At 39.1% G+C, this 26,421-nt stretch overlaps 1 protein-coding gene across 1 annotated transcript in view; it reads left to right on the plus strand.

Annotated features, from left to right (window-relative positions):
• Trpm1 (transient receptor potential cation channel subfamily M member 1) overlaps positions 1-25,825 on the plus strand; it is a 105,309-nt gene extending 79,484 nt beyond the window's left edge. Inside the window, exons 21-27 of the mRNA XM_074061489.1 lie at positions 444-695; positions 2,430-2,604; positions 4,160-4,180; positions 4,983-5,127; positions 6,321-6,523; positions 7,186-7,318; positions 22,948-25,825. Coding sequence (XP_073917590.1) covers positions 444-695; positions 2,430-2,604; positions 4,160-4,180; positions 4,983-5,127; positions 6,321-6,523; positions 7,186-7,318; positions 22,948-24,196 — 2,178 coding nt within the window. The 3' untranslated portion in view covers positions 24,197-25,825. The remainder of the gene's footprint in view (positions 1-443; positions 696-2,429; positions 2,605-4,159; positions 4,181-4,982; positions 5,128-6,320; positions 6,524-7,185; positions 7,319-22,947) is intronic.
• Positions 25,826-26,421: the final 596 nt, after the last annotated feature.

The raw sequence follows: 26,421 nt of genomic DNA on the forward strand, positions 1-26,421 counted from the left end.
GAATTTTGGCAAATCAACCTTTCCTAGCCCCACTCTACCATTTCCTTCAAATAGATTGTCCTTCTGTGGGACCACATAGGATTCATTCCTGCTCTAGAGTTTTCCTCCCGTATAAGTCTGGAATGTGATCTAACAGGCATGTGTCCAGATAATCAGAAAAAGAAATCAAAGGGTGACTACTTTAATTACAGCCAGAAGGAGATAATTTAGAAGGCATTTCCTGAGAGTTTTATGAAACTCTGACTCTAAGAATACAGAGGCTTCCATGGAATTTCCCTTTCTAGATATCTCTGTCTGAGATTAGTGTCTGGAGATCTTAAGTTGGAAAGGGACCAGATGCCCTGGAATATTCCACCAATCTTTTCTTTCCAAGATTATCTAAGGAAGACAAAGCTTCCAGTCGGGGCCGTCTTGGTTTATTGTTCTTTGGGGTTTGTTTTTAGATCCTCATGTCAGAACCAGGCAAACTCAGCCAGAAAATCAAGGTTTGGCTTCAGGAGTACTGGAACATCACAGACCTTGTGGCCATCACTATGTTCATGATTGGAGCAATCCTACGCCTACAGAACCAGCCGTACATGGGCTATGGCCGAGTCATCTACTGTGTGGACATCATCCTCTGGTATATCCGTGTCTTGGATATTTTTGGTGTCAACAAGTATCTTGGCCCCTACGTGATGATGATTGGAAAGATGGTTAGTAATGACTCTCCATGAGGAACCAGAGATGTTTTGGCTGTGGTTAGACAGTAGGCCAGGTCTTGAGTGTGGCTTCCTTTTCTTTCTTTTGTAGTTGGTTTCTTCTGGGAAATATTCTTTGTTTTAAGATACACAGTTCTCTTGCATTTTGATGATTTAATAAAACTCAGTAGAAAACCATGAGCTGAAGGCCTACCATATATATATGTATACATATACCTACATACATGTATCTATCTCTCAATATATACATGGCCTGAATACACCATCTTTCTTTTTCCATACCATAGGTAAAGGATGAATAATTGCTTTCATTTTTAGTTCCTCCTGATTTATTATTGATAGCAAGAAAAAGAAAATAGACTTCTCTCTTATAAGAACTTGCTTCACCTTCCCAGGATGTAAGAGAACATCAGTTTTGTTTTGTTTTTCTATCTAATAAGAATTGAGTATAATTTGAGTATCTCAAAACATCTAGTCTAAATCTTGGTGACTGGAAATATTTTCCATATTCTTTAGTACAGGGACCTGGATTTAATGTTCTGTAAGGTTGCATCCGCTTCAGAATGTTTTACGCACAAACATGGTTGGTAAGCTCCTAACTTGTAGTAGAAGCCAGAGACTAAGGGCCCAGGGTCATTTCCTACCTGTACTCCAAACAATCTTTGGTCATGTGGTCTGGCCTGGAGTAGATACAGGTACCTCAAGTGAGTAGCAAAGACAAACCCATGGTGACATTTCCTCCGGAACAGGTCAGAGCATATGAAACTAAACATGAAACAGGCCTGATCCCAGAAGAAAGGCAATCTAAGTTTAAAGGAAGAACTCATTATGGAACTAGTGGCTTTGAGCTAAGGAATATATATGGTTTAGTTAATTCCAGGAAGGGCCCTCATTCTCAGGAATGTTCAAAATTAAAAATTATACCAGTTTAGTATCCACAGTAACCAGAGCATGGCTCATTGTAACCACTCAGCTGTTGTATAATGAGTGAATAAATATCAGTGTATACTTTCAATTCATTATCTTCTTAGGTATATCCTCCTCTTGCTCTGCCTTTTCTCTCACAAACCCCGTCTCTGTACTTACTAGGGCAACATCTGTTTATGAATGGGTGTATCAGTTAGCTTTTAGTCACTATAACAAAATACAACTTATAAAAGAAAATGTTTATTTTGGCTCAAAGATTTAGAGAGTTCAAGTACATGATTGGTTGAACCTGTTGCTTTGAGTCTGTGGCAGGGGAGCACATCATGTTGGGAACACATGACAGAGAAACCCACTTACATCACAAGGCAGGAAGCAAAAAGAGAGAGGAGGGGCTGGGGTAACATAATCCTCTTAGAGGCATGCCCTCAATGAATTAAGGACCTCCCACAAAACCCCACCTCTCAAAGATTCTACCACCACCCAGTAGAACCTCCCTGGGGACCAAGTCTGTAACACATGAGCCTTGGGGGAACATTTAAGATCAAAACTATAGCAATGGACACCAATAGAAGAGAAGAGAGCAGCAAATGAAGATAGTAATGTTGTAGAATAAGATGCATAGATTTCATGGAGTAGATAAAAGCTAGTAGCCTAGAGATGGGAAGGAAAAAAAGGAGAGAGACTCTCTTCATCCTAATTAATTAAGCAATTGTAAAATCTTTGACGAGTGTAATATAATGAACCAGTGTGAACTTGGCCCCTGAGTCAAGACAGTAAGAAACATACGTTGTCCCTACTCAGATGATCGACATGCTGTATTTTGTGGTCATCATGCTGGTTGTGCTGATGAGTTTTGGAGTAGCCCGTCAAGCCATATTGCACCCTGAGGAGAAACCATCTTGGAAACTAGCCCGAAACATCTTCTACATGCCCTACTGGATGATCTACGGAGAAGTGTTTGCAGACCAGATAGACCGTAAGAATAGAATTCATAGTAAGATTCTCTTCCCTGCTTCCAAGGCAGATGATCAGTTCCAAATTAATGCCAGAATGTGTATTCATTTAGAAATAAAGTATTTTTCATACTGCTATAAGCATCAAATTATTTGATGAAGAAATAAATACATAATCTGTATTTGAGATATCAGTCATTTTTATTACTCTAAAAACTATGCACTAGAATTCCCAAAGAATCTCAGTTCCCTTGAGATGGGTCCAGTGGACAATGTATCACATAGAATGTAGTTCCCATAGCAAAATCCTAGTTTTCCTTCAACCCCAATCTCGTCCTACCCCAGAGTAAAGCTGGTAGCATTGTTCTAGCAGAATGAAATATTGAGCATGACAAGGTAGCTGAGGCCTCACACCAAGGCCATCAAAGCACATTTTTCACATAGCTATCCTTTTCCTCTTCACTTACTGTTATTTTTAAATTATGTATTTGTTTCCTTTAACTGGCACATGGGTGTTAGCAGAGGAAGTGAACCATAATCCTGCATGGATTTCTAGGAACTGAATGTCCCAGATCCTCTACAGGCTGAGGTGGGCAGATCACAGTACCTCCTGTGGTATGGGGATGTGAAGCTCAAATGTTCTTTGTACCTATTTCACCAGGACAGTTAAGGATTCACCAGTGAACAAGGCACTTCAGTCTCATTTTCATGTCAGCATCAACTTTTTCCTTTGCATGTTGTACTTTTTCAGAAAACATCAGATATAATAGCTTGCTTTATTATGCTACTTGAGAATAAAAGGTTTTGAACATTCTCCTCTCATATGAAAGATGGGGTTGTCAGTTTATCTACTACTGCTAGATTAGACGTCTTTCTAGGTTTTATAACATGATTCTGAACACATCATTATTACAGGTATCCTAAAAGCAAGTAGTGGATGTGTTTGTAGCTCAGTAAACCTGAGCTTAAAAATCTAATTTGGTTTCAAAAGCACATTAACCTAGTTCAACATACATTTTTTAATGTTCCTGAACTCTAGATATAAGTTGTAATACTTTTATTGCTGGTGGGGTTTTTTAATTGGGTAATGTGAGAAGGTAAAGTGGTAAACATAAAACTATGTTGTTTTCAGTAATACCATTAAATGTAGGTTTTTAATTCTTGCTCTATTACATAATAATTTTGTATTTACTTGTGCTGAGGAGTTGTGTTGGAATATAAGGATTGGTTAATCGGTGAATTTAAATGATCATCTGCCAGTAACATCATGACTTTTTCACAGTATTTTTAATGGGTGAGCTTTTGCTGTTACTTATAGACATCTGGTAAAATAAACATTCATGAAATACATTTCCTGGAATTAATAATGGGTATAATTCTTCTAAGTGGGGCACTGTTTCCAAGAATGAATCTACAATTCCCAAGCTTGAAGTCTTTGCATTTCTTTACAGCAAAACAGTTCTTATGTTGTTAAATCATTTATTTTATGTTCTTCTTCTCAACCCCTGTCTTGTTTTCTTTCTTCCCCTCCGGTCACAACTGAAAAACAAAACTGTTGCTTTTGAATCATTTCCATAGTCTACGCCATGGAAATTAATCGTAAGTTTACATAGAATTCATGATTTTAGTTCACAAACTATTTGCTAAATAGTCTTTTCCTTAGCTGATTACTGATGTCTTTGAATAAGTCTTCTGTTTTCTGGTATCAATACTTTCTAAAACTGTAAGTAAAAAATAAGTAGACTACAAATTCAATGTTGGAATCATCCTATTTTCCCCCCTTTGGGGAATAGGCTCCTAGAATAGAGTAGCATTTCACATAAGCAGAGGAAGAAAAGATTATTCTGCAAACATGGTCCCAAAACAATTAGTTTGAGAGGGTAGTGGGGAACCCTTCTTTACATCTAAGAACAAAATGATTTTCAAATTTAATGTACATTGTAGCCAAGAAAACAACCAAAAGACAGCGTAAGCTAATGTCCAATGATCAAAAGATAGAATAACTTTATAGAATAGATAACAATGTAGGAAGACACCATGAAGATAGATTCATGGGCTGGCAGAGTGGCTCAAGTGGTACAGCACCTGCCTAATAAGCATGAGATCCCAAGTTCAAACCCCAGAATCCCAAAAAAAAAAAAAAAGCCCAAAGAAGTAGAAGGAGATAGATTTGCCTGTTTAATCATTGAGGAATTCTATATGTGAAAACCCATAAGGGAATGGGAAATATTTACATATATGACAAGCCAAGTATGACTATCTTGGGGTACACATAGGTGGGGTTTTTTTTTAACCTTTTTCTTTGTATGAGTTAATATTTTTCACTTGGAAAATACTAACACTGTAACAGATATTTGCTCTTTCCATTATACGTTAAAAAAAAGGCAAATTTTTCTTTCAGCTCCTTGTGGTGAGAACCTGTATGATGAGGAGGGCAAGCGCCTCCCCCCCTGCATCCCAGGGGCCTGGCTCACTCCTGCTCTCATGGCCTGCTACCTACTGGTAGCCAACATCCTGCTGGTCAACTTGCTGATTGCTGTTTTCAAGTACGTGTCATGGCCGATGATCATGTCGTTCTTATTTATTGCTTGTCAGATTTTTAGGTTAATCTCAAAAATCTTCCATGCTACCATGTTTCAGAGAAGCTTCACCTAGGGCTTTTAAATGGATAGAACTTTTGCAGTCTTTTTGCCTCAACCTTAATCACTTTTAATGTATTCCTAAACCATCAGTTCACATTTATTTAAATACATTTAAACTTAATCTTGGTTAGTATTTTAACATGGTAGCGTGTATGAAAATATTTTCACAGGTGGAAGTCTCCTGGGATATAAAAGAACAAATTGTCCTTTTATTCATTATCAGAGACACAAAAGCAATATTAATTTCACAGGCTGTTACAATTACTGAAACATTACATAAAATATCTTGCTAATCATTAAAGTGGCCTAAAAATGGCTTAAGTTGTTAAATCAGGTTTCTTATAAAACTTGCCCATTTGGCATGGTGTATTGAATATGTTGATAATGCTTTTAAATGTTGAAAAAAATATTTTAGTTTCTAAGATGAAAAATATGATGGAGAAAAATCCTTCATAGAAATAGAAAACTGGAGAAGTGGACAGGGCATAGGTTAGAACCTCAGTTCCAACCCCTACCTTGAGAGATGAGAAAACTAAAGTCACTGGAAATAACAGGCTTTCCTTAAAGCCCCAGTGTTAGTTAACAATGCAATCACACACTTACTTATTCCTGTTGGAGGCTAACATAACACAGAGATTATACCTATCCCACTCCAAAATAATGCCCTTGCAATCAAGTAAGTTCAATAGTCAATCAATTCAGTTACAAAAAGTAAAAGCAATCAGTTGTTGGAATTGAAAGTTTAAATGCTTAGCTGAGTGCTGAGTGCTTAGGTGAACGGCTCTTACCTTTACATATACAAAATATAATTTCCTAAACTTGACTCAGTATGGTATGGTGTGGTCTTTCAAGAAAGCAGTGCATAGCAACTTAAAACACTTAACTTGCATGTATATAAATAAAATGTCCTTGATCATTGATAATCCACATTGATCCACAAGCCAAAAGATTAGGTAATCAAGGAACTGGTGTTAACTGGCACTGCATCAAGAGGATTTCACTGGGTATTTTCATTTGAATTTGAGTAATTCTAATTGCTCTGGAAAGTCACAATAAAAAGTAATGTAACCAACCATAAAAATGCCTTCTTTTTAAAGCAACACCTTCTTTGAAGTAAAGTCAATATCTAACCAAGTGTGGAAGTTCCAGCGATATCAGTTGATCATGACATTTCACGACAGGCCTGTCCTGCCCCCACCGATGATCATTTTAAGCCACATCTACATAATCATTTTGCGTCTCAGTGGTCGGTGCAGGAGAAAAAGAGAAGGCGACCCAGAGGAACAGGATCGTGGACTGAGTATGTGCCAGCCTCTTCACTTCTATCTTTAGATAATTTCAAAAACAGGGTTCCAATTGGACACCTTCACAGGAATCTCGTTAAAATACTGAAATGTGTGGAAAACACAACACTCCAACTTCTGTGCTTTTTGGAATGCTTCTTGTTTTCTGTCAATTTTATTCTAGCTTCATTTATTTATTAATAATCAATATTGCTGAAAGCCAGCTCATGGAGGCCAGAAGTTGAGAGAATTCTCAAAAATATGTTCCCTATATGCATTCAGTGCTCCTTTAAAAATGTTTTAATGTGTTGTCTCGAAAGAAAATGAGAAACTAATGCTATAGTTGACTCTATTCATATGAAGCATGAAAAAATTTTCACATGAAAATACGTTTTCTAGAAAATACTACTCGTTCACTTTCCCAATAGATGTAATGGAGTGGAGTGGGGGGTGTTGTATCAAAAGGTGAGCGATTTTACTCCAGTAGAAGATGACAGCTGCACGTGGCAGCCTTTTGGGGGATGATAACCAATTGGAGAAGTCAGGGAACTGCCTACATGTGGTGGGAGAAGGGAGCTTGGCTACCGTGGGCCTATGACATTCCCAAAGACGCCACTAAACTGATTGTTCTTGGAGCTGTCCAGCCCTTCACGTCGCCCACACTTCTCCCTTTACACAGAGCTGTTCCTTAGCGACGAGGAGCTAAAGAAGTTGCACGAGTTCGAGGAACAGTGCGTGCAGGAGCACTTCCGGGAGAAGGAGGATGAGCAGCAGTCATCCAGCGAGGAACGCATCCGTGTCACTAGTGAGAGGTGCGCCTGGTGAAGTGCTGGGGCCTAGGCATGGTGGGCTCTGCACCCTACACTAAAAGGGGAAGTCAAAGTTCATTTACCACTCACTCCGAGTTCTCCTGTCTGCTCAAGCTTACATGTTAGTGTAAAAGTTCATAGGTGATGGTTGCATATTGTATATAATAGTGAATGACAAGATTTATTGCAAATACTAGGGCCCCGCCCCCAAAGAAAAACCCTGACAGTTCTTGCCCACTTTCACCCTGTCCTCTACTGGGGACACAAAGGACTATGTTTATATCACAAAGTCCTGTATTCATGGAGAGAACAATCAGCTACAGGAAGCCATCTTTCTCCCTGCTCCTGAACATGTTGTTCCCTTGCCAAACATGGTGTTCTCCTGGGATTGACTTCCTCATCCTGCCTAAGTAGCTTGCTGCTCCTCTAAAACACCTTTCCCAACCTCACAGGGCAGAGGTAAAGGTTCCCTCCTGCCTCTGTGCTCCCATACAGTGGAATCTGGGAGGGGTGGGACAGGGACTGAGTGTCTGTCCTCTACATCTGTCTTTCAGATACTTTGACCTCCTCAATTCCCAAAAACCCCCACACCGTCCACATGATTGACATGCCTAATGAATGAATGCATGAGGGTGAGAATCAATGAACGGGTAAATGAAGCATGTCAAGGTGGTAAAGAAAGGGTGACATTTTTAGAGCTTCATAGTATCATCCCACCCACCCTAAGCCAGGAATGAGTAATGGCAAAAGATAGGTAGAGATAGTAAATCTTCACTGTCTACATTTAAAAAAAATACAGAATTTTTTAGAACTTTTATCACTTAGTAAAAGCAATTTAAGTTTGATCTCAATCATGATAATACATCATTCTAAAGAATTCAACAATGTGGGCAGAAGGATAAGCAGGAGGAGACATGCCCAAGGAGAGTCTAATTCATCCCTATATTCTTGAGTACTCAGAATTAGTTTCCTGATACACGTGCATGTGTATATTGACAAACATAAATCTGGTAGTAGAATTTCAAAAAGATATGCTCAATCCAGAGCTCTGACAATTGCAACAGAGTTCAGACTCATCGTGAAGTCTCCCTGACACATTTCCAGGCCATTGATTCTACCCAAGACCACCAGAGGGATGATGCCCTGGTCCCCTTCCCTCCTAGTTCCAGACAATTTGTAATCCAACCAAACTCAACCAGCCAAACTCAAGGGTTACCTGCACCAAATTTTGGCCTTAATAAAATACATTTTCAATGAAACTTTGAAACAATTGATATTTTAACAGTAATTGCTAAGCCTTTAAAATGTAAAAATTATTGCTTTCTAAGGTACTCAATGTAGATAATCTAAAATTTTCACTTTTTAGACATCGACTTGAATTTAATCATAGCCAGTCATTTACAATGGAAATTGTGTTTTATTTTTGCTGTGCCTCTCCCTTTTCTCCCTTCCCCTAGCATTGTTTGGATTTTTACCATTCTTGGACGAAGGCTCCAAGAATGTGGATATCAGGTCACTGCCAAATTACATTTTTCTCTTGGGGCTCTGTGTGTACGTAATAGGAATGAAAGTGTGCAGGGCAATAAAACATGCTACTTCCTGGTTCCCTTGGCTGAGATCCCCAAGAGTGATGGGAGCACATTCCTGCTCCTCCATTTCCCTTCATTGACCTTGTCTAGGCTGACTCACAGGTGAATGCCAGAGACAACAAGAGGAAGAGGTTTGGAGTAAAGATTACAGGCTTCCCTGAATCCAGGCCGGCTGAGGAGCAAGGAATAAGGTGGAAGAATGGAAAGAATATTCATTATTTTTCCTAGCTAATTCTTCAATCTTCTTTATATATTGAGTTCATTTTATTTTCCGAACCACCATTGGCCATTTGATGACTTCCCTGATCTTCTCAGTGATATCTATACCCACACCATCACATTAGGGATCTGTTTAGGAGTGTGCCAACCCTTTCCTCGCCTCCCTGATGTCTGGGTGCCTTTTCAGACCTGAGCCACCAATTCTCATGACTCAGTCTTCCTGATGTGTTCACACAGGACACTTGCACATTAGTCATGCTTCTCCATGCACAGTTTGTTGAGCATGTCAGTGTATGAGCTAAATCCATGGCTGCTTCCTGATGCTTAGAAATTATTCCGAAAACTCTAACAATTTCTTCATTTATTTTTATCATAAAATGTCAACATTTTGTAAAACCCAACGTTTAGTCCCTCACTAAGAGATCTGTGATATGATTCATTAGGAGTTAACATAGCACTGGGTTGCAACAGGGTATTTAACCCAAAGTCCTACCCAACTTGTCCACCTGGATCCCATAGAGACACAGTACTCAGTGTTCTCCTTCCAAACTTAAATATCTTCTGTGCTCCGGACCCTGCAAATGGCACCATTGGTGGCACCACCATTCAGGCAATTCAGCAAGACAGAAAATGGCAGGTCATTGTGGTATCTCACTCTTCTTCACTAACAATCATCAGGTTCAGTTTACTTCCCCATGCAGATAAATCATGGCCCGCCCACTTCTTTTAGTCTCTACCACCAGCTCGCTGCTATAAGCTTCCATCATGAGTGACCTCCATTCTTGCAGGTGCCCTAACTGAGCTTTTCATTTTTACTTCTGCTCTTGTAATCCACATTTCATTCTATAGACTCTAATTGGACCCTGTGCCTCTCAATGGCTCCCACTGCCTTCATGTCCACAGGGCTCTGCCATGTCTCCATCCTGACTCTGGACTTTCTTCTTCCTAAAACTTTCTATTCCATATCTTAGCCTTCTTTTATTTCTTCAAAGCACCATGTCCTTCCTGCCTTAGGAGCATTGCACATACTGTTCCTTTTGCCTCCCCCTTTGCTGCTCATCCTCTGGGTCTCTGCTCAAATTCCAGTTCCTTATGGAAAATTACTCTGACCACCTCACACTTCAGAGTAGATCAGGACCCTTGAGTCATAAGCTCCATGAAGGCAGACACTATGTCTGGATTTTGCCCACCATGTTTTTTCCAGAGCATAAACATATCCACATAATAGGAACAAGATTTTTGAATGAAGACTCAAAAGTTGGTCTCTTCTAATTTAAATACAAATTTCTATGCCATTCTCAATTAGTTCCCTCATGGAATATTGGGCTAAATGGTATCCGCTATAGCCCTTTGGGCACAAATGCCTCTGGCTTTGACTTCAAAATCTAAAATGGCAGACTCTGATTCCCTCAAACCTTCTGTGTTAAGTGGGATTTTGTCAGATTTGTCTATGAATCTCTACTTTCTCTTATCTTACACTTCCATTTACATAAATTTTACTTATGTCTGATAGTTCAAAGTATATAGAATACAACTCATAAATTACATATTTTACAAGACCTATGGGTCTTAGATTAGCCAAACTTAAAATAATAGATTCTGATTCCCTTCAAACCTTCTGTGTCAAGTAGTCTTTTTGTTAGATTTGTGGATCTGAATTAAGTTTTTGGAGTCCATGTAGGCTTGCTACTTCCTATTAGGAACAAGGAGCAGTTTCAAGGTGCAAAGAACTGTGCCACTCATATGCACAAGAATGATCAATACTAGCAACACCAAAACAAGGATTGGAGCAGGCAGGCATTGTCTCTTTACTCAAAGAGACAGTGACAGGCAATCAAGAACACTAACGGGATGGAAATATGTGATAGATACCTTCCTCTAGCATTTTAAATGCAGTTGGCCCTGTATCTAAGGGGTTATGGGTCTTAGAATAGCCAAACCTGTATCAGCAGATTCTGATTCCCCAAACCATCTGAGTTAGGTCTATTTGTGGAATGGGGTTAAGATCTTGGATTTCCTGTAGACTTAATGAAAAGGTAGCAAGTCTCAAAGTCACTTTGAGATCTTCTAGATATCCCCTTCCTATGTGACTGGTAATGTAGACCCTGACAATAAGACAATATGATAACTAGAAGAGGAACTAAAAGAGAGATCAATCTTAGAAAGTGGATGATTCTTCTGATACAGAGGTTATAGAAAGACAAACATACAATGATGAGAAAGACATCTGGGGAAGCTCCCAGCTGAAAGCCTTCATCTTATAAATTAATAGGGAAGGGAACAGGATTAATGTTGGAATTTTATGTGCCCATGAATGGCATTCTTGCTCCTCATCTTACTGTGAGAGCCAATTCAGAGGTAAACGTAGACACTTGACAGATAAAAATATCAGCTCTGTTACTAAGAAAAGTTTTACAAGAGGGTGTGGCTCGGCTCTTGTCAAATACACACCCAGAATTAGGCACACCCACTCAGTGACAGGCAGCACTAGCCACCACAGCCTTCCTGCTCACAGGCAGAGTCAGCCTCCTTGCTAAGCTTCCATATAACCAAGACAAAGTGAGAACCATGCTGCTTGCAGGCAGCTAACTTTCAAAGACAGAAACAAAAGCATATTTGTGATCTGGTCCCCAAATTCCATCCAGACAGCATTCCTCCTTAAGAAGAAATAAGGGGCTGGAATGAGGCCAGGAGTTACACTAATGGAAAGTCTGGGCACACAGAAAGAAAAGACTGGGAATGGGGCGGGGGAAGTACACCTACCCGATTAACATTATAGTCATAAAGACAGTCAGGAGAATTCAAGTCAAGTGAACCTACTTTTAGGGGAAATATACTAACAAAGGAGACAACCAAGGAATTGCTTGGCAGGAATAATGATGACTCAACTGAAAATAGTTTGTATTGATCATGCTGATGTGGCTCCCATGACTTTCATCAGTGACAAAGGCAGGGATGCAGGAAGTAAACATGCATGGGGCATGGAACTAGCTACTTGGGTTATCATAAAGATGCTAGTGTTTGCAAATGGCAGCATAAACATATTGCACTGCCTCCAGACACCATGTACCCTTGCCAGACCATAGAATCCTAGTACTGACAGGTATAGGGTTAGATACTGACACTATTGTATTGGAAGTAAGGGAGAGAGAACCTATTGGTAAATAAGAGCTTCATCTAGTGGTCAACCTCCAGTCTGGCCTGCCAGAAAAAGTAATGATTTAGATTATTGGAATTCTAGAAACCCAGGAATTGTGAGAGCTAGCCATGTAGTTGTATAAAATGAGATGGCATAGAGCTAGAATCTTTCAGAGCTTAATATTCTTTTAGTAACTACTCAGTGTCTTGCTTATTACAAAGAATGGGAAGGCCAGAAGATTTAAGGCTTGACACTTGTTCTTTTATTATTAGTCTTTGTTCAGTCTTTCACTTAAAAAAAATTTCTGCAAGTCAGCACAAGGTTCTAGCCTGGGTATTCTCCCTATAATTACTAAATTTAAAAGGCAGCCCTATACAAGGAGCTAAGTGGAAATTTAAAAGTCACATGTAAAATTTAGAGTGGAGTAAACAACTTTTTGATGTATGGATCTGGAGTAAAATTATAGGGTAGGAACAGTTTTAGAACTCAAGTAGAGAATACCATCAGATACTGAGACATGGGTTTCTTCAAGTATGAACTGGACCTAGTTCCCCTAACATCATGGTTTTTATATGAACCTTTAACTCTATCATTAAGAAAATGTTCCCATCTAATTTCAGAGATGCCTTCCAGGTGAAGGGTGATTGTTTCATGTAAAAAAGATGATTGCACATAAAGTAAGCTTTAATAACTGGCTTAGTACAGAGTTCCAGATGTCTAAGTCCTATCCTCAGGAAAGATATTTAGGGAGTCTTACCATGAGAATGTAAATTTGAAACTTCTATTTAATAGGTGAGAATTTATGCAAAGTCCAATAAAATTATGCATGCACAGGTAATCTCTTAGAAGTTACTACAAAAATTACATATATTGTATATAAGTTCCATATTGCACATATTTAATATTATTTAAATGAAATGGAAAACATTATCTACAATTCCTTTAAGAAAAAAATGAGTTTTTGTTAAACTTCAAGGTTTATGAGTATCATACTAAAATCAAATACTCTTTTTGTTGTTGTTGTTGTGCTGGGTGGGGGTACATTGTGGCATTTACAAAATTTCTTACAATATATCAAATATGTTATATTGAATTTGCTCCCTCCTCCATTCTCCCTTATCCCCCCTCCCATTTCTGGAATATTTTCAACAAGTATCATCTTTCCATTTACATACATACGTACACAGTATTTGCAGTATATTCACCCTCCCATGACCTTTGCCCACTTCTTCCCCTCTTCCTCAAATACACTTATTAGTAGATGTGCCAAGATAGAAAATTTACAAGAATGCCTTACTCCACACAGTCTTGTCTTGGACACTTGTATAGTATTTAGAGTTCATGGAGTACTTTCATGTATACAAGTTTAATTAACTCTCACAACACTATCATGCTACACCATTATTATTATTGTTTTATAAGGGACTCATGATGACTCAAGTGCTTGATAAAGAGGAGCTAGAGGAGTAACTTCATCCCCAACTCATGGGCACATCTCAGAGGGAACCCCAAAGTCAACAACATGTCAATCAGAAATAGTCTTGTTTCTGACTACAAATATACAAAAAGATTCAGAATGTGTAATGTCAGTTGTTAAACTGGTACCATTATATTGCATATCCTTCATTTAAATATAAGTGTGCACACACACATACCAGATTTTGAGACTGACTGGGGCAGATCAGCCCAAAGACTAGTCTATACTAATCAGAGAAAAATTTGAAAGAGGTGGGGAACACTGAAGTATTAATCAAATATGAATTGATTAATTAAATTAGTTACTGAGCTCCTTAATGACTGTGGGGGTATATTTGAAGCAGTTAAGGGCAGGGCAAATAGTGTCATAAATCAAGTAGAGTTTAAAATTTTATTCAAAGATAAGAGAATGACTCATGTGAGCTCAGAGTTTCTAGATTTGATTTGTTTATAGCTTCCTTTCATATAAAAGAGTGGAGAAGGCTAGCCCCCAGGAATAGTTCTGCAGCCCTATCAGTTGAAAAATCATGCATTTGGTTATTAGAAAAATTGCCTTAATTTCCTTTCAAAGTATTCATAAATGAAAGACTCCTTGCTGTGAAGTAAATGCTACTGTAATGTGTTTAATCAGAACCTAGTGGAGCTACTTCCTATGATCAACAAGTAAATCCAAATACAGAAGTAGTTACAGAAACTGTGAACTCTGACAGGTGTGGGTAGCTCGTGCCTAAGCCCATCTACTCAGGAGGTGGAGATGGGTGGTATGAGAGGGAATCGAGGTTCCAGATCAGACTAGACAAAAAGTTAGTGAGACCCCATCCCAACCAATAAGGCTGGGTATAGTGGCTTGTGCCTGTCATCCCACCTACATGGAAGATGTAAATAGAGTGATTGTGGCCTAAGATGGCCAACCTGGATGAAAACACAAGACCCTGTTTGAAAAATAAGGTACCAAAAAGGGTTAGGGGTGTGGCTCAAGTGTTAGAGCACTTGCCTAGCAAGCATGAGGCCCTGAGTTCAACCCCAGTACTGTACTGCTGAGAGAGAGAAAGGAAAGAAAAAGAGAGGAAAGGGAAGAGAAAGGAAGGGAAGGGAAGGGAAGACAAGACAACTCAAATAGGAAGGAAATAACAAGAGTATATCTGGTAAGAAATCAGTGTTACAGTGAATAAGAAAGCACACTTTGTATCACAAACATGCCCACCAACCAACGAAATAGTCCCTTTGAGTTGATTAACAAGTCAGTCATCCTAGAAAAATGGTTATGAGATTTGACCAAATATTGAAATACCCAAAAGAAAGTATGGGCACATTTTGCAATTTAAATGTTATTTTGAAATTTAAAAAATATTTATTTATTGTTTATTTATTTATTTGGTAGTACTGTGGTTTGAACTCAGGGCATTTTACTTGCTAGCAGGTGCTCTACTGCTTCAGTCATTCAACCATCCCTTATTTGGAAAATTTTTGAGAAACCATATAATAAACAGCACAGTCAGGCTAATCTAGTTAAACAACATCACCCAGACAACTATCATTCCTCTTCTTCTTCCACAAACATCAGAGATAGCTTCCAGTTTGTGGAATCATTTTTTTTTGTTTTGTTTTGTTTTTCCAACGGGGGTAATCAAATGCCTTGGTGTTTGGGATCCTCAAGTTCTAAGAGAATTTTATCATTTCATTTTGATGATGGTGCGATGTTTATAAAGGATGCTTGAACCAGGCAGGAAGGACAGACAAGGGAAGATTCTAAAGAGCTTCGTCAGTAGACAAGGGACAGAAATCTTTATAGGAGGCTAAAAGCTGCTATACAGTTGGAAGGTGACACTTGATGCTGTGTTTACATTGCATCTTACATAATATGAGAAAGTGTCAATTGGCCATATCATACGATGGGGTTACAATAGAGATTACAAGATTTCCCTTTAACATGCCATGCACAGAAATGAAATTTGCTTTTTATCTTAGGTGTCATGGGAAGCTGTTACTGTTTCTAAGCAAGGAGCAACACGATTGTGCGACTGTGTTATCTTTTGTATTGGAGTGAAAAGACATTAAAAGCAGGAAGGCTATTCCTAACAACTAACATTTACTTTTCTTTATCAGTTTGGGTCATATATCTTTTAATATTAAATGAAATGGTTCTTCAACCTCATCTGCTTTTTCCAAGAGTGTCTTTTTCCTCTTCATATTGCCCTGCCACCTTTGGTATGCTAATAAGAAGAACTCTCACTCCCCCACACGACAGCCACCTTGTAGGTAAGCTCTGGAATTCATAATTTTATGGCATTGTTAAGTATATCTGAAACTATAGAAGATTAATAGTAGATCTGAGTAGGCAGAATGAAGATCAGCAACTTTAAGATAAGTCAGCTGATGAATATAAAAATATGATGTAACTATATGCTGTCTACAGAGACTTCAAATTCAAAGAAACAAATAGTTTGAGAGTAAAAGAATGGAAAAAGATATTCCATGCAAACAGCAACCAAAACAGAGTTCGAGTGGCGAGGCCAATATCAGAAAAAATAATCTCTAAGACATATTGTTTCCAGAGACAAAGGACTAACATATACTGATAAGCAGGGTCAACCTACCCAGAGGCTTAGCAATTATAATAAACATATCTGCACCTGATAGCAAAGCCTCATAACATATGAAGTGAAAACTGGCAGAATAGAAAAGAGATGTAGTAAGTTCTACAATAATGGTTGGAGAATCCATTACTTTCATTAATGATAGAACTGAACAGAAAATTGTCAAGGAAACAAAAGTCTTGAAAAATACAACTAATCCAACCTAACATAACAATAGAACACTCCTTTTAACAGCAAAATATGCATTCTTCTCAAGCATATATATAAAATTTTTCTAAGATAGACCATATAGTAGACCACTAAACAATTCTCAAAAAGTCTTAACAGCAATCGAAGTTAGGCAATCTCTAGCTACAATGAAATAAAAATGATAATAAAAGAAAACTTGAAAAATGTTCACAAGTGTGTAAATATTTAAAAACACACTCTTAAATAACCAGTAGGTCAAAGAAGAAATCATAAAAGAAATTAGAAAATACATTAAGATTAATACTTTGGCTTGAATATGAAATGTCCTCCACAGGTTCATGTGTTGAACACTTGGTCCTCAACTAGTAGTGTTATTTAAGAGGTGGGAACTAGCTGGAAAAAGTAAGTCACTGGGGGTGGGTGTCCTTGGGGTTATATCTTGTCCTGGGCCCCTCTTCTTTGCTCTACTACCTATATATCATGATGTGAGCTGCTCTTCTCTGCCATGCCCTCCCAGCCAAGATGGACTGAAACCATGAGCTGAAATAAGTCCTTCCTTCCTTAAGTTGTTTATGTCAGGTATTTTTTTTGTCTCAGCAACAAAAGGCCTACACAAAAAAATTGTACCAAGAGTGGGGTCATTGCTGTAATTACACCTGACTATGTGGTTCATAAGCCTTTGGAACTGATTTGTGGGAGGAATTTGGAAGAGTTTGGAGAGAATTTTAAAAGTTAGCTAGAGAAGCCCTACAATTCTGTAAGCAGAGCTTAATGAGAGCTCAGAAGAGCAGAATGACAATAAACATGGAGACAGTAGAGAGGTTTGGATAGAAACAAGGACTTCATTGGAATTGGACTAGAGGCCACTCATGCCATCTTCTAGCAAAGAGCTTGTCTATATTTCATCCATGACCTGAGACTTTATGGGAAGCTGAGTTTAAAGGAGACAGACTAATTAATATGGCGGAGGAGATTTCAACACCAATCAACATTCAGGCTCCGACAGTATGGTTATTCCTTGTTGCTCTTAACCAGGTTTACAGTGAGACTCAGAAGCAAAAAGCAGAACAGAAAGATTTTAAAAACTTGCAGTTTAGTCAGAAAAGGAGCACATTTAAAATTGGAGCCAAGGAAGATGTGGTTACTAAAGAGATTAGGGCCATTAAAGAGGAATCTTATACTTAGTACTGGGACCATTGGAAAGATGCCTTAAAGCTATCTCTGGAATTACCAAGACCCCACTCATCACAGCCTCAAGGGTGTAAATATATAAATACATTTAAGAGACTTTCCCTTGAAAAGAGAAAGCCACTGAGGTATCCCAATGGCACACAGCCACCTGGCAAGATGTTTCCTCAGGATTCATTTCACCATACCTAGTCACTCAGGCACTCAGCCTACTGTAGTCACAGTCCAAGGGGACCCAGCTATTGCTTAGGTTGGCAGCAGACCTTGTCATCATCCACATGGTGCTGGTTTTACAGGCAAGCATAATACAAGAGTTTCAGGATCATGGAGGCTTCAACCAAGATTTCAAAGGAAGGCCCGGGAGGCCAGGCAATGTTTGGCAGGGTCAGAGTTCCTGTAGGCAACACAGCTATGTGTGAAGTTGTGAGGGTGAATCCTAAGCTGCAGTGGAGACCCCTGGACATTGGAGATGCCAGAAACGGAACATCTGCTGAGGAAAGCCACAGGCAAGGAGGAGAGCCAATCCAAGAGAGAAGTCATGTGGGCTCCAAATGGCAAGGCCATAGGGGTAGGTCTTTCCAAGCCCTCTGAAGGTCAGACATGGAGCTATGAGATTAAAAGTTGGTCCTGGTGGGTTTGGATCATGCTTTGCTCCTATCCCTCCTTTTAATGCCCCCATTCCTCTCTTTTGGAATGGGAATGTTTATTCTGTGTCACTGTATCTTGAGATTATGTAACTTGTTTTTTTATTTTACAGGGGCTTATAGTTAAGAATTTGCCTTGAGTCTCAGAGGAAACTCTGGACTTTGACTTTTAAACAAAGATGGAAGTGCTAAGACTATGGAGACTCTTGGAGATGGACTAAACGCAATTTACAATATGAAACGGCCATGAGCCTTTGGGGTTCAGAAGTGGGATGTTTTGATGTGAATATGAAATGCTCCCCACAGGCTTATGTACTGAACACTTGATTCTCAAATGGAAGTGCTATTTTAAGAGGCAGGGACTAGCTAGAGGAAGTAGCTAGCTAGTGGCTGCTGCATTTTGTTCTAGGCCCTTCTCCCCCACCCCTTTCTGCTTTCTGGTCACTATGAGGTGAAGAACCTCCTTCCTCACATACAACCTCCTGTCTCCATGATATTCTACTTCAGCAGAATCAACAGAGCTAAGATCAATGGACTGAAATCTCTGAAATGGTGAGTCAAAATAAATCCTTCCTCCCTTAAGTTGTTTGTGTCTGGTATGTTGCCACAGAAACAAAGTCTGACTAAAGCAGTGAACAAAAATGGAAATACAATATACCAACATTTATAGATGCAGCAAAATCAGTACTCAGAAGAACATTGACAACTTTAAAAGCCTACACTTAAAAAGAAGAAAAATCTCAAAGATACTGAGAACTGAACTAGTGAACAGACCATCAGAGGTCCCAGACTGAACACTGGGCTGTACACATACAGGACAGACCCCAACAGTACTTCAAAGTCTTTGAAAACTGAACTGAAATTGGGATCACAGCCTACAGACAGCACTTTGGAACATGCAGACTAAGCCTAATCAAGTTGATCTCACATCAAAACAAAAATTCAACATTCTGCATGGAAATTAAACAAGATTCAGAATCACATGACATAATATTCAAAATGTCAAGAATAATTCAAAATCATTTGGAATATGAAGATCCCAAAAAATCTCAACTCACTTGGAAAACTGACAATCAATGGGAGTGCCAAGAAAACACAGATATTAACATTATATGGCAAGGGCTTTAATCAGCTCTTATAAAAATGCTTAAACAAAATTGCAAAGAATCTTGACAATAATGGAAAGACAGAAAGCCACAGGAAAAAAAATGAAGATATGAAGAAGAACCAAAGAAAATTTTAGAACAGAAAAAATATAATAAGTGAAATTAAAAATTCATTGGATAGATTTAATAGCTAAACAGAGATGCTAAGGGAAAGAGTCGGTAAACTTGAAGCTATAGCAATAGGAGTTATCCAGTTTGAACAACAGAAATAGACCTGGGGTAAAAACCAGAGCCTTGATGAACTACAAAACAATAATAAAAAGATATAATATTTTTTGTCATGAGCCCCAGCACTAGAAAGAGTATAGTGCATAAAAACTATTTGAGGAAATAACCAAAAACCTCTCAATTTTGCTGAAAGACATGAATTTGTAGAGTAAACAAATGTTAAATAATACTATACAGGATTGACTGAAAGAAATCCACACCCAGACACACACTAGATAGTGGTGAAAACTAAACACAAACAAACACTTTGCAGCAGCCAGAGAGAAATGACACTTTGCTTATAGAGGAATCATGATCTAAATGATAGCAAATTTTTCATTAGAAACCTTGGAGGCCAGTAAGAAGTAGTTTTTAAAGTGCTGAAAGAAAAGAACTCTCAATCCAGAATTCCCTAACAAAACTCACCTTCAGGAATGATAACAAAATACAGATATCCTCAGACAAAGAATTCATGACTAGCAGATCAGCTCTAAAAGAATGAGGAAGTCTTCAGATGGAAGGAAATGATACCAGAAGTAAATTTGGAACATCAGGAATGAAGTAAGAACATCAGCAATAATAAATACAAAGATGAATTTTCTCCAGTTTCTTTAATGAATATTTGACAGTTGAAAGCAAAAATGGGTAGGTTGTTTAATGGGGTTTGAAATCTATGGAGATTTATTACATGATAACTGCAACATCCAGCCTGGGTAACATAGTGAGATTCTATCTCACAAACAAAATAAACACTCAATACAATGTTTCTGTTTTGGTAGAGCTTTGAAAAATTGTTCTATCCATGTGACAGCTGTTTAGACATTCTAAATCAACCATCTGACCATTTTTCTTAACCTAAATTCCATCATGAAATATTGTTTTCTTTCAATGTTTCAAAAAGGGAATAGCTCTAGGGATGGGAGAGTTGAAATACCAAAAGAGGAGGCCACCCCCCCATAGAGACTGGTCATTTTTCTGTGTAGATGTCAAGGTGTGTGAAATATATTTTAAGTTATTGAGATCAGTCTCACATGGGGAGGGGAAGCACCTCTCATACAGAGGTGATGGGAGAGAGTAAGTACAAGACAAAGAATCCCATGACTTTGAGGTTTCTTTTTTTATCTAGAGTGGCTGGCAATGCTGTTCCCTGAATTAGATAATATAAGAAAAGATAGGCAGAGAATTTAAAAAGACTTGAGAGAAATGATGCAAAACTCAATTTTACTGGTTTATTTATCTTTTAAGTTTTCACAGCTGCATCATCTCTTACTTTAGCGTTTGCTTAAGGGCCTCCAGTTTGACTGCTACAGAGGCAATGTGGTTTTAATACAAAAGGAGTCAAAGGGAGCAACAGCCATTATGTTTAACAGAGAACATCAAATCTCCCTCAGAAGTAATGGAAAGTTTGCAGTGGGAATTTCTTCTATGGGTCCCTGAAATGCAAGGAAGAAGGAATCCTCAGAACCTATAGTGTCTGTGATAGAAAGACTCTAAAAGAAGGAAGCCAGGATTTCTTATCCATGATGAATTTGGTTCTCCCTGGTGGCAACTGTCCAGGAAGCCAGACCCTTCCTGCTCAAATGATGTGGTTTCCTAAGGGGCATATAAATAGTTCTCTCCCCAAGAAAAGCATTAAGAATTAAAAACCAGGACTCTGCCACGCATTGCAACTGTCAATGTGGGCAACAGAAGGGTGCCATTAGCAAAAGCAGTCCTGGGAGCATGCAAGGCAAGGTTGCTGGAGAGGTGACAGGATCACGTGGTGCACAGGAGATGGAGTCAGGCACGGAGCAGAGACTACAGTGCCAAGAACAGCTGCAGGCACTGTCCAAAATGTAAGGAAGGGGGCAGGGGGCCGACTCTTATGGTGTGGGTAAGAGGAATGGAAGAAGAAGGAGTAAGGAGTCTATAAGGATTTGTAGTGAGGATAGCAAAGCTTTCTATCAATGGATGCTATGTAAGCCATGTGACTACAGAGACCTCACGTTTTTAGGAAAAGTGGGAGAAATGTGAATATGATCAAAGTACTTCATACACATGTATGAAAATAGAATAATGAAGCCTGTTAAAAATTGTTCAAAAAGGGGGGAAGAGAGGATAAGAAAGAGCAGTAAAGGGTGTGAATTTGATCTAAGTACATTATATGCATGTATGGATATAATGAAACCTCTTGTCCAATTAATATAGACTAATTAAAAATAATTCATTTTCTGAATCCCTTAAACTTCAAATAAGTATTTCAATTTACTCATTTTGTTATAACCATTTATCTCTGATGGCCTTAGTTAAAACCCCAAAGACTAAATGCTGGTACATTTGGCCTTCTGTATCTGTGGGCTCTGCATCCATGGATAAAACCAATGATGGATTGAAAATATTTTTAAAAATTCTCCCTCCCCCAACTCTGGGGGCTCACTTTAATCTCTTCTATCTCAATAAACTCTCACGCTTTATACTTTTTCTCCATGTTGAACATGTACAGATCTTTTTTTGTGTCATTATTTCCAAAATAATACACAGTATAGTAACTATTTGCAGAGCATTTGCTTTGCAGTAGGTATTATCACCTAGAGATGATTGAAAGTATATGTGTAGATGTACATGGGTTCTTTGCAAATACTATGCCATTTTACATAAGGAACTTGAGTGTACACGAGTTGTGGTAAAAGCATGAGTCCTGGAACCAATCCCTGCAGATCCAGGATGACTGTGCTTTCTTTATTACTAGAGGCAGTATGATGTAGCAGATAAGATACAATGGCTTGAGCAAATGCTGGAGCTAGAGTCTGTGTGCTCCATTCTACCTCCACTACTTATTAGCTGTGTGCCCTTGGGCAAATTACTTACACTTTCCATGACTTAATTTCCCCATCTGTGAAATCAGAATGATAATACCAGTGCCTGTGTACCTCATAATGCTGTGGTGAGGATTAAATCTACCTACAATAATTTTGAGAAAGAACTCATTAGTGAATGCAGAAGGCAGGTAGCAGAATGACTGGTAGATAGTAAGCACTATTATATTTACTATTATTTCTGACACTCCTCATGGTTATTTTAGTCATTATATTAGAGGTATGCAAAAGTCCACCAACAGACCCAGCAAGTCCCACGATTCTCAAAAGCCTGGAAGATCACCCAGCCGTGACATTATCTCTTGACTTTTTAAATATTTAGTTCATCTCAGTTTGCTAAATCTCTCCCTTTTTATTCTCTAGAGTTGAAAACATGTCAATGCGGCTGGAAGAAATCAACGAAAGAGAAAACTTTATGAAAACCTCCCTGCAGACTGTTGACCTTCGACTTTCTCAACTTGAAGAATTGTGTAGCAGAATGGTGAATGCCCTTGAGAATCTTGCAGGAATTGACAGGTCTGATCTGATCCAGACACGATCCAGAGCTTCATCTGAGTGCGAGGCCACCTACCTTCTGCGCCAAGGCAGCATCAACAGCGCTGATGGCTACAGCATGTACCGCTACCATTTTAACGGGGAGGAACTGCTGTTTGAGGACACTGCTCTCTCCATGTCATCAGGGACAGGCTTCAGGAAAAAGACCTGCTCCTTCCGAGTGAAGGATGAGAAGGATGGGAAAATACACCTAGCCCCAGAGCGCCAGACCAGCCTCCATTTTTCAAATGGCCCCAGCCCTCCAGCAACACCAGACCGCAGTCAGCTTGCAATAGAGGATGCCAAGAATGCTTCAGAGTCCAAATTGGGTCCAGATATCGGGATTTCAACTGAAGATGATGAAAGGCAGGCTGACTCTAAAAGGGAAGAGATGACTTCCCCAAGTTTAAATCCAACAGATGTTCTGCATGGACAGAACAAGTCAGAGTTTCCAAACACTCAGCTAACAGTGGAAACGACCAAGATGGAAGGCACTATTTCCTGTCCCCTGGGAGAAACCAAAATCTCACGTTATTACCCAGATGACACAGTCAATACTTACAAAACGATGAAGTCCAGAAGCGTTGTCTATTCCGAAGGTAGAAAGCTAGTCGGTGGACTTAGCAACTGGAGTGCTGAGTACAGCTCAATCATGGACCAAGCATGCTCCCCATCTGTTCAGCAATGGACTACAGAATGGAAATATCAAGTGCAAAAGATCACACGTTCTCGGAGCACCGATATCCCCTACATGGTGTCCGAAGCTGCAGTGCAAGCTGAGCATAGAGACACAGAAACAGAAGATGAGAACTATGTTTCTCAGAGAGTCCCTCATATCTCTCATTTATCCCTCATGGTGACTGACAGGACTGAGAAGGAAAATTTACTCTCTGTGGGATTCCCCTGCCTAAGGTCAAGAAGTTTGCATGGCCATCCTAGGACTATCAAATCCACCCAGGCCAAATTAGATGGTTCCAGGCTTGCCAGTAGCATAAGTAACTTGGTAGTTGTGTCTTCATTTACAACGGAAGAACTAAAGGCTAAGCAAGAACAAACTTCCACAGAAACTGATTGCTAATTCACTTTCTCTGTTTTTTTTTTTTAAAACCAAAACCAGGAATGGGTACCATCTTGGCCATGTAAACATCATCCATTTCTGAAAATGCTTTCATTAAAAACTGCTGGAAATTTGAACTTACCTTTAATTTTAATGACAACACTTAAAGTAGTATTTTGTTAGCATACATTAATAGACTGAGTTTTTTTTAGTAGGAGCAGCATTGAATGAAAGTGACAAGATGCCTCTGGAGATAAATTGATTAGTTAGTATACAAGATTGTATGAGCTCTTTATTCCTGTAGGCCACCAAATAGCCTAAGAACTGCCTTTAGGCATTTAAGTCACCACCAGGTCACTTAAAGAAAAAGGGACCATATAAGAAAGAGAAATTAAGGAAAAGGAGAATGCTTACAAAAAGGAAGGGGGAAGAGAAAAAACTAGATAGTATAAGAAATGAGAAGCAGGAAGGAGTCATACACATATGTTTTATGGAGGTTTTTTATGTTTTAAAATTACACAATGGGAAAAAAGTACATGATTAAATCAAGTATCACGATAATTATTTAGGGTGACTGGATTTTTTTATATGTAAAAATAAAGTACCTGATATACATTTCTTATTGTCATATAGCAAACCTCAATAGCAAACACAATTTAACTATACCTCTGTCAAGTGATGGTTAGTGCAGAGCTATGACTAAAACCTAAAGTATAAACGTCTAAGAACCACAGAGATTGCCCAAGGCTGGGAACACGAGCTGTTTGGCTTTTGTCAAAGCCAAACAACAATATAGAGAAGGCTGTCCAATAAAGGAGCTTTTATTTGAGAATAAAGATTGTAATCTGGGACACATAGGCACTGGCCAGCATGGCCTCTGGTATGACCGGAGAACAAAGGAAACAGTTTTATCGGGACAGAGACATCTACACTAGTTATTATAAAAGAGAGTTCATTGGCACTTTCAGTGTTGCGGGAGCTGGCAAGCTCCCTTTGCCAGGAGAGCCAGTTCCTATGTAAAGCTAGTCTTAAGGTCACAGATGGCAATTTCATCAGTTGCTAGGTAAAAATTGTCTTAAAACAAGGGCAGGCTGTTTGCCTGGTTCTGAGATAATTCCTGGAATAGGTGTCTGTGACCTGAAGGTCTTCCCTTCTTTCCCATGGACAGTCAACTTCATTGTAGTGGTGTATGACAGAAGTGACTCCATTTTTTATAATGAATTTTCAGAAAATAAACACCTATCCCCAGGACGAGGGCCCCATGCAGGAGTTTGGGGGTAGGGGCTACTGTCTAGAAACATGGTAACCCCATGACCGCTACTCTTGACTATAAAAAAAGCAGCTGAGAGGGGACTTCTCTGGCTAGAATGGAGGTTAGAGTTAGACCCTGGACCACTACATCCCCCAAGAGTACCTCTTATGAGGTCTCACGGGTCTCTGGAGCACACAGACAGGGCCAGCCTCCTGTCTGGAGTCACTGACAGCTCCAACTTTGGCCGAGTGTGTCCCACCTGGAAAGAACCTCTAGGGAGTTTATCCAGGAAATGATGGTAGTAGGGTATGGGGGGGTGTCATACAGAAACGGGAGATGTTCAGAAAGATGATCAATACTTCCCTTCTCATCTGAAGCAGACGGTTATGGCAGGGAGAGAGAGGGATAGGGAGAGGGACAGGGGAGAGGGAGATGGAGAGGGGAGATGGAGAGGGGAGATAAAGAGGAAGGGAGAAAGAGAGGAAGAGAGAAAGAAAGGGGAGGGAGGGAGGGAGGAAGGAGGAAGGAAGGGAAGGAGGAAGAAGGAAGGAAGGGAAGAAGGAAGGAAGGAAGAGAAAAGAAAAAAAAGAAAGAGGGAAGGAAGGAAAGAAAGAAAAGCTGTGGACACTTATACTAAAGATACTGATCAAACATGATAATACCTAAATGTGACTGACTCACTCTTCTCAAAGAAAGACTGAGATTTTATTAGATTGGAATCCCTCAACTGAGTCAAATTTATCAAGAAGGGCTGATCTATCATTGCTTGCATGGTGGGGGGGGGAGTCTTTGGAATTTAATAAACAATAACATTCATTTAGCAAATAAAGCTTATTACTTTTTGTGAATGGCTGCATTGAAAATCAATGCTGATGTGTGTGTGTGTGTGTGTCTGTGTATGTGTGTGTCTGTGTATGTGTATTTGATTCAATGTTTGACCCATTACATTTTATCTCATCTCTAAGTCTTTCCTTTTGGTAACAATGAAATTTCC

The sequence above is a fragment of the Castor canadensis genome, chromosome 19 (genome assembly GCF_047511655.1).
Source record: "Castor canadensis chromosome 19, mCasCan1.hap1v2, whole genome shotgun sequence".
NCBI classification, from domain to species: domain Eukaryota; kingdom Metazoa; phylum Chordata; class Mammalia; order Rodentia; family Castoridae; genus Castor; species Castor canadensis.